General features: G+C 42.1%; 1 protein-coding gene across 1 annotated transcript; it reads left to right on the forward strand.

The window, feature by feature from the left end:
* The first annotated feature begins 5,054 nt into the window (after positions 1-5,054).
* CAPG (capping actin protein, gelsolin like) lies at positions 5,055-13,793 on the forward strand. The gene is made up of 10 exons (XM_081961147.1): positions 5,055-5,189; positions 6,299-6,333; positions 8,306-8,478; positions 8,934-9,088; positions 9,903-10,070; positions 10,429-10,578; positions 11,134-11,226; positions 12,006-12,138; positions 13,303-13,391; positions 13,629-13,793. Exons 2-10 carry the CDS (start codon positions 6,311-6,313, stop codon positions 13,692-13,694), a joined length of 1,050 nt encoding a protein of 349 aa, XP_081817273.1. The 5' UTR covers positions 5,055-5,189; positions 6,299-6,310; the 3' UTR covers positions 13,695-13,793.
* The last annotated feature ends 211 nt before the right edge of the window (positions 13,794-14,004 follow it).

A 14,004-nucleotide genomic window follows, 5' to 3' on the forward strand; every position in this document is an offset into this window, starting at 1 on the left:
CTCTCAAAAGTTAGAAATTGGAAACATGTCTTAAAAAATTAAAAATAGACTGCCATAATTGCATTTTATTGTTGGCAACCAAATACAAGCCCCCAAAGTAAATTTAAAAATGCAGTGCTTTTAAAAGGGTTTGGACCATAGCAAGAAGGCTTGAAATCTTCATCAAATTTTAGGAGAATTTTATTTGTGAAGGAGATGGTGCTTACTTAATCATTTGGCCATTGCATTTAAGAATAAAACTGAGTTTCGTAGATTTTTCACAACTCCAAAATCAGAGTTACTCAACACGCTGGTTCATTGGTACTCAATGAACAACCAACCCACAACCACACACATGGCATCCTTCCCTAATTCATGTTGTCTGTATGCCACAACTGGAAGGCACAATGTCTGGGAAGGCTTCCATATTGCGATCAGTAGATTATCATTGCAAATGATTCTTGGATCAAATATTTACTGCAAGACTTCTTAAAATAAGATGTATCTATTTGGGAAGCCAAAGGGAAAATACTATATATTACTTTCGCTGCATGTTTAAAAAGATGGGTTTACTCTTTTATCTGGAAGAAAATGTAACTTTGTGACTTCCACTCCAAACACAGCTCCTTCAATTACTACTTCCTGCAGCTGTTTTTACTCCATAATAAAACTAGACAGGAGTCCTGTTCTTATTTAATGCTTGACTGATACAACAACTCATCTGAAGCTCATGCTTTGCTCTTGGAAATGTCTCTACCTGTCTTCTGCTCTCTGTGTGGTTCAGAAGATCCTGGAAAGCTACTAGCTTGTCTTCCATCAGTTGTATGATATGTAATGGGGGGGGGGGGCAGGGAGCAATTGTATACTCTGCTCCTGGATGTTGAATGTTGTCAGTGACAATAGCAGAGAAGTAACTTTCTTCATCCAGCTCAAAGGGAGGTTAAACTAACCAGCAAGAGGGAAGATCAAAGGCATTTTCAGTTCAACTATGAAAATAACCACAAGGAAAAAAAAGTAACAAACCATTCTTTGGAGAAGAGCTCTGAGTTAATTTCCAAAATCCCATAATGCTTCTCCTAGCCTCTAGCATGATGGAACATTTTGTTCATCTGATTCAATCAGGCTGATTATTTTTTCTTTAATAATGAACACATTGTTAGATTTGCTGGCCAGTCATTCCTTTTTAAAAGCAGATGGATAGTTTATGGGAGAGTATCCTATAAAGCAACCTATTCAATTCCATACATGCAGGACAACATCTCCTCACTGACTAGAGGACATCAATGGGCAATAGAAGGTGAAATACAATGCGTATTTGGGTTAGAGAAGGCTGCTCTAAGGATAGATCCCCTTATCTGTCCTTATCTAATAAGGCCTCTATTGCCTGCTATTAAAACAACAGCTCAGTTTGCCATTGTCCCAAGAAAGGTGGGATTGGAATCCACATACAGGTGGTCCTTGATTTATGTCCACAACTGAGAGTAGAATTTCCATGCTAAATAAGGTGGTTAAGTAAATTATGCCTTATTTTTTTTGGCCATGGTTGTTAAGTAAATCACTATAGTTGTTTTGATGCCTAAGTGAGACTAGAACTCTAAAAAGGTTCCCTTCACACATATGTGCTAGTTGTTCCCAACTCTAGGGGGCGCTGCTCATCTCCATTTCAAAGCCAAAGAGCCAGTGCTGTCCGAAGACGTCTCCGTGGTCATGTAGCTGGCATGACTAAATGCCAAAGGCACACGGAAGGCTGTTACCTTCCCACCAAAGGTGGTTGCATTTTTTACGTGCTTTCGAACTGCTAGGTTGGCAGAAGCTGGGACAAATAACAGGAGCTCACTCCTTTACGCAGCGCTAGGGATTTGAACCGCCGCACTGCTGACCTTTGTGATTGACAAGCTCAGCGTCTTAGCCACTGAGCCACCATGTCCCTCTAGCTGATGCCTTCACCACCACACCAAAGGGACTCTAAGCCTTGTTTAGCTATCCCAATGGTTGGGAGCTCCAACCATATTCTGAGTGTGTTATCTGCCCATAGTCATTCTGTGGAGCCCTTACATGACTGTTTGCTTCGATTTAGCTGCAAGTTGTTTATTAAACACTGTCCTGTTTAGTGAACCATGGTTTCTTTTAAGGTCGTAACACAGGTTTTAACCAGGTTTGGAATCCCACTCCTGCAGTTCAGAAAGAGGAGAGCATGCAAAATGGGATGGTGGGAAACATGAGAGACAAATGCTGCTTTTTCTGAATGCCTTCCAAGGCTGGAGACGTTTGGCTTTTACATTGGCAGGCAAAAAAATTCTTTCCTGATTCTCTAGCCAAGCTGCTGGAATGTGAATAAGAAGATATCAAGGCAATAGCGACTGATCTTAGCCCCTTCCAGGCTCGGGAGGAGTTCTGGGCTAAAGGAGCACATCCGCTAAAGTGATCAGAGGGGCCGGCTGCCCCGATCCAGGTCTCCTTTGCTGTAGAAGACAGGAGCAGCTCACGCAAAGTAGGAGCAACAGCCCCGAAGGCTCTCTGGGTGTGAATGGCAGTGGTGCAGTCTACAGAAGACCACTTGCTTCCCTCCCTCCAAGCTGTGCAGTAGGGAAAGACTTGCTCTGGCCCGAGGCTGTGTGACTGCCTCCTTCCCTCCCTCCCTCTCTCTCTCTCTCTCTCTCTCTCTCCTTCTCTGTGTGCATGTGTAAAAAAGGGAAAATGAGGCTCCAGCTTGCTTTTAATCTTCGATTTTCTTGCAAATCCAACTTGGCAGCCTGTCAAAAAGGACAAGATAAAGAGCAGATCCATTGGCAGGAAGTCAGAGAACAAGCAAAGGGGAGCCGTAATGGGTGCAGGAGTCGAATCTCTAAACTGCACAAGAGCCAGGGAGTTTAATTAGGTCTCTTCGAATTGCACTGGGTGACTGAGCCAGCTATTAGACTCTTAGGCTGCATTCAGACGTGTGACTTATCTGAGCCTGATTTACTTAACCGCATTTCCCTCTGAATAGCAGATGGTTGACTGGCCTCCCCCTGTATTCGATGCTGTGAGACATCGTTCACTTTGCCTTTGAGGGTTGTGTGAACCCCACTGGTGTATTATGTAAATAGACCAGTTGGGTTCATACAACACTCAAAGGCAAAGTGAACAATGGGAATAAAGAGCAGGCAGAGGTCCAAAAGAAATAAAGGCCAGGGGAGACCTGTGTCAAAAATTTTATTAACCCATGAGGCTCAGTTATGTATCCTTAGTCCAGCTACTCTTCCTTTCCTTCACCTAGCTTGTGGCTTTGCTGCAAAGATTACAGGAGTCCAATATTGAAATCTAAATGGAGTTTTACAATACGATCTCATCTGATGTCCTGGGACTACAATTCTCATCAGTCCTAGCCCAGTTGCTTTAGGCTCTGGGGCTTTTTGAAAAAGAAGTGCTGTTGTTTGACGTCTGTTTTGCAGCATCTCAAAAGGAAAGGAAAGGAAAAGAAAAGAAAAAGCTAGCTTTGTTTACTGCAGGAAATTGGATGTTTGGCAGTAACATTTCTCATTTTTCTTTCAAAAGGTTGCAGTGTCACTAGAAACTTGACTGCTTAGAAAAAAGTAAAACAAACACAGTTGCCTGTGTACAAATTGTGTGCGGTGGACTTACTTCAGTTAACATCTGGGCAAATTATCATTTATTCAGTGGAAGGAGGATAAGGACCAAGCTAAAGGAACAGAAAGGCAGGATTCAAAATGTGTGTGTGTGAACCACAAAATTGCCATCCCCGTTTTAAGTGCATTTTAGTTCAAGCAACTGCCTACAAACCTTGAAGTCCTCCAAGTTCTCTGATCCCTTTCTACTGTGCATTGCTGCTGTTTTGGCTACTTGAGGGTCCACCTTCCCATTTATTAAACCTATGGAGTCAAGACATCCTGAAATTTATGGTTTGGTGTTTGGTACAAAGCCAGAAAAGAGATGAACTCAGTAACTAGATTAAATCTGTTGTGCATCATTAATCTTGCTAAGACATTATAAGGTAGCTTTCTCCACCCCAATGTCTCACAGGGTAGATGGTATTACACTGCAGAACGTGATATTAAAGGAGGATGAAGAAGAATATCTCTTCAGGCACAAAAGATCAGAACTCTTTGTAAGGTTGCAGCATAGAAGATTTATTCAAGCCTATGCACAAGAATCTGGACAACTAAAGTTCAACGTTAAATTGGTGCCAGATAAGGGTCAACAGAATTCAAGAGAGGTTGGATTGGAACACCACAACAACTCTGAACTGATGACGTGCTTAACCCCCACTGCCATCCACGTTCTGTCTGGTCTTCTCTACTCACTAAAGGTACTGAGGTTTGCTCTTACATCCACCATAAAGTTCCACATTGTTTACTCCACTTGAATACCTTACTCGAGAAGAGGATGACATCTTGTGGTTGAGGAAAAATACAACATCACGCATTAATTTTAACCTTTTCAGATCAGCTGCAGAGACCACCAAATTGTGGGATTTTTGCACCTGCTCACTCTCGTTAGGTGCTCTTATACAGTGAAGGAGAATCATAAGCCTGATGCAGTAGGGACATCCTGGGAAACAAAATATGCTAAAGAGCTAAAGCTGGTACCTGGCTGTGAGATCAGTTTTAAAGATTTATACTGAGACTAGAATAAAACAGAACAGAAACATTATTGTGGACAATGACCGGTCCATCAGGAAGTAGAAACAACTGAAATTCTAGAAGGCAGAGGCTTTGTAGTATCCTTGGCCTAAGTATCTGTAAATATTTTCATGTCCCAACAGAAGAATCGAAACCCGAGCCAGTTGTGTCTCTAGTATACCTTCATAAAAATTGCAGTGGGTTTATAGCTTGTCTCCTTCGGTGAGCCTTTTCAGGTATACTTGACATACTTCAGGGTGTTCTTTCAGTCATTTCCCAAGATATTGTGCAGATAACCAAGGCTAATAGGCCACGAGAGACAACCCAACAGATGATGCAGAGAGCGCCTGACAGGAAGGCTGTTTTGAGTGCCTAATCTGAGCCAAAGTGAGTCACTCTTCTTTTAACCACATCTGGCATTCTCTGCCTGCCACTTCCCTCTCCCCTCCCCTTTGCCTGCAGCCACAAAGAAGTTAGGTACTGAACAGCTAGAGAGAGAAAAGTCTCCACCCAGGAAATCTAATCTAATTTCACATTTCAGGGGTGGAAAGCCTTGTTTTTACAGGGAGCTGGTGAGCGACGACCTTGGTGAGTGCATACAATCTTTTTCTCTTGGAGTGTGTGCTGATGTTAAGAAGGGTGGCAAAGGTGAAGCTAAAGTACTTGGCTCAGTCTGTAATTTCAGAAATAATAATAAAAAAAAACCTAAACCCCAGATTGGCCAACTAACGATTTTTGCAAACAGCTAGGTTGGATGGATTCAGCTGTTCTGGGTGGCTTTTCTTTTATATCTTGGTCTCTTCAACTACTAAACGCTGGAAACTTCTGAAAATATGGCATTTATTATGGAATGAATGTATTAGTGCAGGGAGTAAGGTGGGAATTACTCCATGAGCCTTGATTCTTTCTAGAATTAGCCTGGTCTTCTAAAACAGTAACTTAGCCAACATTGCAAAAGACAACTTCCTCTGCTTTTAATTTGAGCACTTACTTCCTCTATCTTTCCATTATTAATTGTTAGTAAGAAGTTCTCAGACTTTTACAAACCGTGGCATGGAATACTTCCTAGCTCCTAATACCACCATTCTTGTACAAATCTTCAGCCATGATCTTCAGGGTTACCGGAGCAAAGAGGAAAAAGGAATCCTGTCTCTTGATATCTTTTCTTGCTTTATTATAAGATAGATCAAATAGCACTCATTAAATTCTGTAACTGCTTAGCAGCAAGAGAGGAATCAGTTAGATGAATAAATGATTTGAGCGTTACACTGGGCAGCTTTTGGCTGTAAGACCAAGAATGGGAAAAGGGAGAAGAGAAAAATGATTTGCTTATCATTCCACCTGCTCATCCATTCATCCCATTCCAATAAAATGCTCACACGGGAGATGTTACTTTCTTCATGCTCTGAGAAGTGTCCTGCTTCTTAGGATGGGCAAATTCTTGCTTTTCTTCCCCTTCGTGAGCTGGCTTCACAAAAGTTAAACCTATTGTTTGATTTAATTTCCTGTTGTTTCCTGCTGTGATAATGGGTATCAGTTTGATGCCACAACTTTTCATATGCCTTGGAAGATCACAGCTCCTTGTCATGGTAGTTTGACAGCTTCTTCTTCTTCTTTGCAAACTAGGACTCATACATTCAGTGAACTATACTTGCTATTTAATGAAAGTCCTAATCATGTTTGCTGTTTCTCACCAGATCCTTGGAGCCATGTACACAGCAAAACCCAAAAGGTGAGGAATGACTTTTATTCTCATCCAATCACAATCCATTAAACATTTCATAACTAAAATTGAATATTACTATAATTATAGGTGGTCTATATCAGATGGTGTGGTCTTTCAACTAGGTTTAAATTTATGTTTTACTTTCAGAGCCATCTACTACTTTGAAAATCCTTGTTCTGGTTTCAAAAGTGGGATGTAAATTTAATTAATGTTAATCATTAGTTAAGGATACAGTGTGTACGGCATCTGCTCTCCTGCCCTACAAGAAAACTTTCCAGGCTCTTGTCTGAAACAAGTTCTTAGTCTCGTTTGGGGCCACATACAAATTATTCCCAACTTGATTGCAATTTCTTTCTTGAACCTATCTTCTGTAGTGAATGGACTTGGGGACTTGGGGTGTGTGTGTGTGTGAAAATAAATATTTGGAACAGGAAACCAAAGTGGGTAACAATCAGGATATGTTCCATTCAGGTTCCCAATGACTTGCATTTTTTCAAAGGAAAAATTTACAATGAAAGCATGTTTGGGGGAAAGAAAGTTTAAACAATATTGTTTGCTCTTCAAGAAGTAGATTTCATTGCATCAATGATGCAATTCAACTGTAGCTGCTCAATCTTGAAATTATATTAAAACAAGCAGGGAAGCAAGCAGGTAAATCTGAATATGTAGTTCCTCTTCTTGATACTTTTCTTTCATCTGAATAACAGAATAATAGAGTTGGAAGGGATCTTGGAGGTCTTCTAGTCCAACCCCTGTTCAAGCAGGAGACCTTATATCATTCCAGACAAGTGGCTGTCCAATCTCTTCTTAAACATCTCCAATGATGGAGGACCCACAACTGCTCCACTGATTGTTCTCACTGTTAAGAAATTTCTCCTTAGTTCTAGGTTGCTTCTCCTGGATTTCCCTTCTATGATTTCTCCAAGGTGAAGCTCCCCAGATTTATTGGACTTCAGTCCCATCATTCTTCAGCTTTGCCTATGCTGGCTGGGGGTTTATGGAAGGATATTCGGGAATGGTATGGCCTCCTGCTTAAAAAGGGGGCTGGATTAGAAGACCTTCAAGGTCTCTGTGGGTTAGCCAGCATCACCACCAGATGGATTCGTAACTGGCTGACCAATCGCACTCAACGTGTAGTCCTCAATGGAATTGCATCTACATGGAGGGAAGTATGCAGTGGAATACCCCAAGGCTCTGTTTTAGGCCCAGTACTCTTCAACATCTTCATCAATGACTTGGGCGAGGGAATAGATAGAGAACTCATCAAATTTGTAGATGACACCAAACTTGCTGGAATAGCCAACACTCAGAAGATAGGCTCAAGATACAGAAGGATCTTGACAGACTTGAACATTGGGCACTATCTAACAAAATGAAATTCAATGGTGAAAAAAGTAAGGTTCTACATTTAGGCAAGAAAAACAAAATGCATATTACAGTATAGGTGGTACCTTGCTCAATAGTTGTAATTGTGAGAGGGATCTTGGAGTCCTAGTGGACAACCATTCAAATTGGAACCAGCCGTGTGCAGCAGCTGCTAAAAAAGCCAACACAGTTCTAGGCTGCATAAACGGAGGGATAGAATCAAGATCACGTGAAGTGTTAATACCACTTTATAAGGCCTTGGTAAGGCCACACTTGGAATACTGCATTCAGTTTTGATCGACATGATGTAAAAAATTGTCTGAAGTGATGTACGGTTTCCTGCCTGAGTAAGCGGTTGGACTAGAAGATCTCCAAGGTCCCTTCTCTCTGTTATTCTATTCTATTCTATTCTATTCTATTCTATTCTATTCTATTCTTCTATTTTATTCTATTCTGTCTTCCAACTCAGTTATTCTGTTATTTTTAAATTGAAGTCAAATGCACTGCAACGCTTTTTCATCCCACCCTCTTGATTCTTGGTTCCTTTTCTAGATATCTATTTATCCTGTTTTCTTTCCTCCAATTCAATAAATGCCAACCTTCTGTTTGGTAGTGGCTCTGCCTTTGATGTTTCGGCGAAAGAACCAGGACTGCACATCTGGCGTGTGGAGAAAATGAAGCCAGTTTCTGTACCAGATGAGATGAAAGGCATATTCTATTCTGGGGATTCATACCTTGTCCTTTATAATGGCTCAGATGAGCACTCCAACCTGCATATTTGGATTGGTAAGCAAAGGGTCAAAATAATCCTTAAATCAACAAGTTCTATCTGAGAATGATGCATTTCTATAGCTTATTGCTGAATAAACCCAATTTGTCTGGATTCATACAATATATGCTTCACAGATCTTAAGAGCTGAGGTCACACGACATACTCAACCAATATTAAAGAAACCACAGTAAGGCGTAGTATGTTTTGTAAGCCATTGATACCTGCTTCAAGGCCAATTTCTTGGACTGAGCGGTGTGATCATGCAACTTGCAATACAACGCAACCCTATATCCTAGCAAGAATGAAAACTTTTCAGAAGTGGCTTCTTATTACCTCCAAAATGGGTTTTAATGTAGGATGTAATATTCTGACACACAGAAAACCCTTTTTGAGGTAGCTGAAGCTGGCTAGGGGCTGGGTAGAGTTGGGATACTTCCTTGCAAAGTAATGCCCTCTCTCTTTGTCTCAGGTCAAAACTCCTCCAGGGATGAGCAGGGAGCATGTGCTTTGCTCTCCACTCACCTCAACTCCATCCCAAAAGAGAAGCCAATTCAGTATCGGGAAGTTCAGGGGAATGAATCAGATGTCTTCATGGAGTACTTTCCCCACGGCATCAAATACCAGGTGAAAGGAGACTCGTTTTTCCAGTTATAGACCTTACTCTCTTTCACTGTTGCTAAACATTAAGTACTTTCACTTAGTTAAACATTTCTACCTGTAATTACACTCATACAAGGTTATGCTGTGGAGATAGTAGGAGACCAACATCTCCTTCAATCCCCATCAGGCTCATGTTAGCCCTGGTGAGTCCAGTTATCTTCCCTTTTTTTATTTCTTGGGAATCTGTTCCCTATTTTTTTCTTTTTGTTCAATTACTTTTCCATCATTTCCTCCAAGTTTAGCTTAGTTTTTCTTCTCCTTGTGCCTGACACAACAGTCAAAAATCCTAAAAGGTTTCTGTCACTCACAGCCACTCTTGCATTTGATTTATTTTTTGTTAGCTTCTAGGCAGATAAGGCACACATTCAAACAAAGCTGTAGATTACAGCTAACCACCATCTTCACTCTCGTTAACACTTTGCTCGTTCTGTAGCACAAGTTTTCCCGTTGATGTCCTGATGATATCAATAGCAACAGCGCTTCGACTTATATACCACCTCCACAGTGCTTTGCAACATTCTCTGAGTGGTTTACAATGTCAGCATATTGTCCCCAACAATCTGGGTCCTCATATTACTGACCTCGGAAGGATGGAAAGCTGAGTCAACATTGAGGTCTGTCAGGAACAAACTCCAGGCTGTGGGCAGAGTGTGCTTGCAATACTGCATTTAACCACTATGCTACCAGGGCTCCTATAGTCCCAAACAGTCTTTCCTGACCCTTATCTTCAAATTGTAGCCTCTGTACCCCTGTCTCAACCCCTGTTTATGGTCTGTAGGAAGGTGGTGTGGAGTCTGCCTTTACCAGGACCCAGGCCAACCATGAGCAAAGCTCAAGGCACCAACTCTATCAAGTGAAAGGAAAAAAGAATATCCGGGCTGTGGAAAGAGAACTGAGCTGGAGCAGTTTTAATACGGGTGATTGCTTCATCCTGGACCTGGGAGAGGTGAGTCTGAGAAGGAAGACATACACCTGCTAGAAAAAGAATTTACAGTATGTCCCAAGAGTACATGGTAGTGTTCACCACGTTGTGACTCATATTGCGTATATATTGTCCCTCTGGTTAGCTTGTCGTTCAATGCATCCTCCAAAGTCAATGCATGGCTAAGCTAATACAGGGAAATCATGGGATATATTTTCCAAGAAGGGTTGCTGCGGGACTCCAGTAATGGTAGATCTCCCGATCTGGCTTTGGATTGGAGATCGTGGGAGTTTGTAGTCACAACACTTCTATCGAATGCATGTTGGGGAAATTAAAAGGTGGTGATGGCTGGATGTTAGTCAGTTTCTACTTTTCCTTTTAGAAAATCTTTGCCTGGTATGGGGGAAAGTCAAACATTCTGGAGCGCAACAAAGCTCGGGATTTCGCAGCAGCAATCCGAGACACTGAGAGGAAGGGAAAAGCAAAGATGGAGATTGTTGTGGACGGGGAAGAACCTGCTGAGATGACGGCGGTAAGACTTTTGTGGGGAACAAAGAATATGAAGGGTAGATGCAAATTAGTATCTAGGTAGGCCATTTCCTCAACTGCTCCTTTCCAGTTGTGTTGGACCACAGCTTTCCTTGTTGTCTGGGGATTATAGAAGTTGTAGAATTCATCTGAAAAAATGAGTCCAGATCAGAAGGCTGGATTAGGATTGCAAGAAAAGGTGTTCAAAAGGTCTCTGCAAAGTTATGAAATATTCTTTATCCGTGGACCGCTGTAGTATCTGGCAAGGAGTTTCATACAGAGATGGGCCATTAGGACAAAAGTTGCTGTTTTAGAGTAATTCATGGTATTGACTTTTTCATACCAAGAACTACGTTTTAGTGGTTGACGGGGCCAGAACCAGCTTCCCTGATGCATTTCTGTTGCGCATGGATGAAGAAGTACTTTCTAGATGGGAAGATGGCAGCAGCTGCATGGCAAACATTGAATTTGAACTGGACCGTGTTAAGGGATAGCACTGAACTTCCAATACAGGAGGGACTTGTGCGCAAAGAGATATTGGCATGATATATTTCTCCAGGTACTGGGTCCTAAGCCGGTTCTGAAAGAAGGCACCGCTGAGGAAGATATTGTGGCTGATCAGAAGAATGCTATTGCGGCAGTATTGTATAAGGTAATAAAAAAAAATGAGAAGAACCTTATTTGAGGTTGGATGGGATCTCCAGGAAATTGTTCTCTTGTTCTCTTGCACCTTCTGAAATCCATTCCTCCTCTCCTTCTCCCTCTTTGAGAGGGAAACCCATTAGCTGATGGTTGAACATTTGAATTTTAAAAAACCTAACTATCTGTTTAATCAACTACAATGCCCCAGTATGATCCTACACTGGACACTGTGTCCCTTTAAAAGGATGGGTAGCCACAAAGTCCACCATGCCACTGGAATGAGAAGGCTGGCTGATGTCTTCCAGGCAGCCCTGCCATACCACAAAACATTAAGCTTAGAAACAAACCCCAACGAGAAAATAAACCCAAATGACTTTCTCTGTGTCGTTTACTTGCTATAATTTTCAGACTGTGGGTTGGATGTGTGTAAACGCACATTCATCTTGAAATAAAAAGATGTGGCAATGGGAAACAAAAATAGCTGTTTCCTACAATTAGCTGAGCCGCCTTTATTTTTTGCTTACTTTTGTCGCATATTTAGGATTTCTGGGCGCATAGCTGTTAGAAGTTCTGGATGCATTGATTCAGTTTTACAATGCTGTCCAGCATGTAGGAAATACAGAATGGGCTCCACGCTCAGGCATTTTACGCTTCCTCCAGGTTGGCAGATGAGAAAATTCTGGCTTCTTTAAAAAAAATGCACCCTAAACCTCAAGAGCCAGATATCATCTACCCTGTGATTATGGGATTCCATTAAGTGTAATAAATTCTATACTTCTCAATCCTGAGGTCTCTGACATGACGGGAAAAATGAGTCTGACTAAAGTCTCCGAATCCAGTCCATTCCTCCAGGACCAGCTCGTCACAGATGACTGTTTTATCCTGGACAACGGGCAGCACGGAAAGATCTTTGTTTGGAAAGGTAATGCCTCTCATACGTTGTCTCAGGGCCTTCTCTGGAACCATAAATACAAAGTATATATATATATATACTTTATATATATATATTTCGATGGCTTCCATGGAAGCCATCGAAATAGAGAAACACCCCCGCAACATGAATAAACGTGATGACGTGATGACGTGATGATACCTCCCGCCTACCTCCCGCCTACCAAACATCTGGAAACCAGCCCTAGCCAATAAACGAACACCACCCACCACCCAAGCCATTACAATACAAAACAACAATGCACACACAGCCAGCACCAATCAGCACCAATCTACCAATCATGATACAACCACACAACCAATCATTCCACTTACTGAAACAAACCCAGCACCCCATCCCCTCCCACCAAGATTTACAGAAAGACGGCAGCTCCGCTCCCATTTTAAGGCCAAGCCCGAAGATGGCAGGTGAGATCTTGCCGAAACTTTGCAAAGACAATCTCAATCTTACACGGGAAAAGACCCGAATACAACAAAACCAGCATATATATATACCGTGTTTCCCCGAAAATACAACCTGTCCCGAAACTAAACCCATGCCACATTTTTCGCGTGGGCAAAAATATAAGCCCACCCCCGAAAATAACCCCCCCCCCCTGCGGCCAGGCAGAGCACCGCTCACTGACCTAGCGTTATTCCGAAAGCGCCAAGTCGCAGGAGCCAGGGGGGGGGGTTATTTTCGGGGGTTCCCCGAGTCATCAGCTTCTATTTATTTTTTTCCTGCCATCAGCACAGCACCTTTCCTTTTTGATTGGATAGTGATTAAGATATTGGACTAGTAATAGGGACATCCAGATTCAAATCCATCCTCAGTTATGGAAGATCTCTGGATGAATTTGGGCTAGTTTCTTTCACAGGGAATGGAGGAAAATAAAGGGAAAGGATGCTATGGGTGCCACCATCTTGAGTTACTGAATGAAAAAATGGGACAGGGAGGAAGGAAGGAAGAAAGGAAGAGAGGGAGGGAGGGATTGCTCTTCCTTTCAGCTGCATATAAGCAGATGCACTCAGGTGATGGGCAATGATAGATATTTCTCTTTCATTGAAAGGACTACCTTGGCTCTTCTAATCCAGCGCTAGCCAAGGTCTTATAAAGCTCCTATAAGTTATCATCCTCCTTCCTGTCTGTCTGCAGGCCTCAAAGCAAATGAACAAGAACAACAAGCGGCTCTGAGAGTAGCAGAGAACTTCATCTCACAAATGAAATATCCTCAGAATACTCAGGTAAGGATCCCTCAAGCTTGTGCAAGCCATCATTAAAATGCCCAGAAGGTTTTCATAAAAGAACGGCACACGTCCACTGACAGGTTCAGAGAAGATCTAGGGGGAAAGGTCTGGAGGAGAACAGCAATGTAGTGGTGTAACTCAAACTCCTGAAGAGTTCTCGAGAAGTAGACAAGGATTTGTTCTATGCTTCCTTTATTTTTCTCCATATCTCACCTGCTTTTAATCTGTTTCCAGGTACAGATTCTGCCCCAAGGCCGTGAAAGTCTGCTCTTCAAACAATTCTTTACACACTGGAAGTGAAAGCTGGAGTCTCTACTTTATGCTGGCAATACTCTGTGACTGTGCCTTTCTGCCCCATCAACCATTCAAGCCTTATTAAATTGGAGCCACTGTATCATCCCTGCCTTCTGCCTTTGACCAACCCCCTTTAATCAGCAGCTCTGCATCCGAATCCGTGTGAAACCTTCTCTTTCCCTACTTCAGTCTTCAGTATTGTGATCACAGTAGGGCAACCTTAACTAGAGGGATCCTCTCTCTTAATTTTTTGAACCAGTTCCTCCCAATTGTAAGCCTCTACCTCTTTATGTCTAGACGATGATAAACAATGGGA

This window comes from Natrix helvetica, assembly GCF_964273705.1.
Source record: "Natrix helvetica genome assembly, chromosome: 8".
Classification (NCBI taxonomy): domain Eukaryota; kingdom Metazoa; phylum Chordata; class Lepidosauria; order Squamata; family Natricidae; genus Natrix; species Natrix helvetica.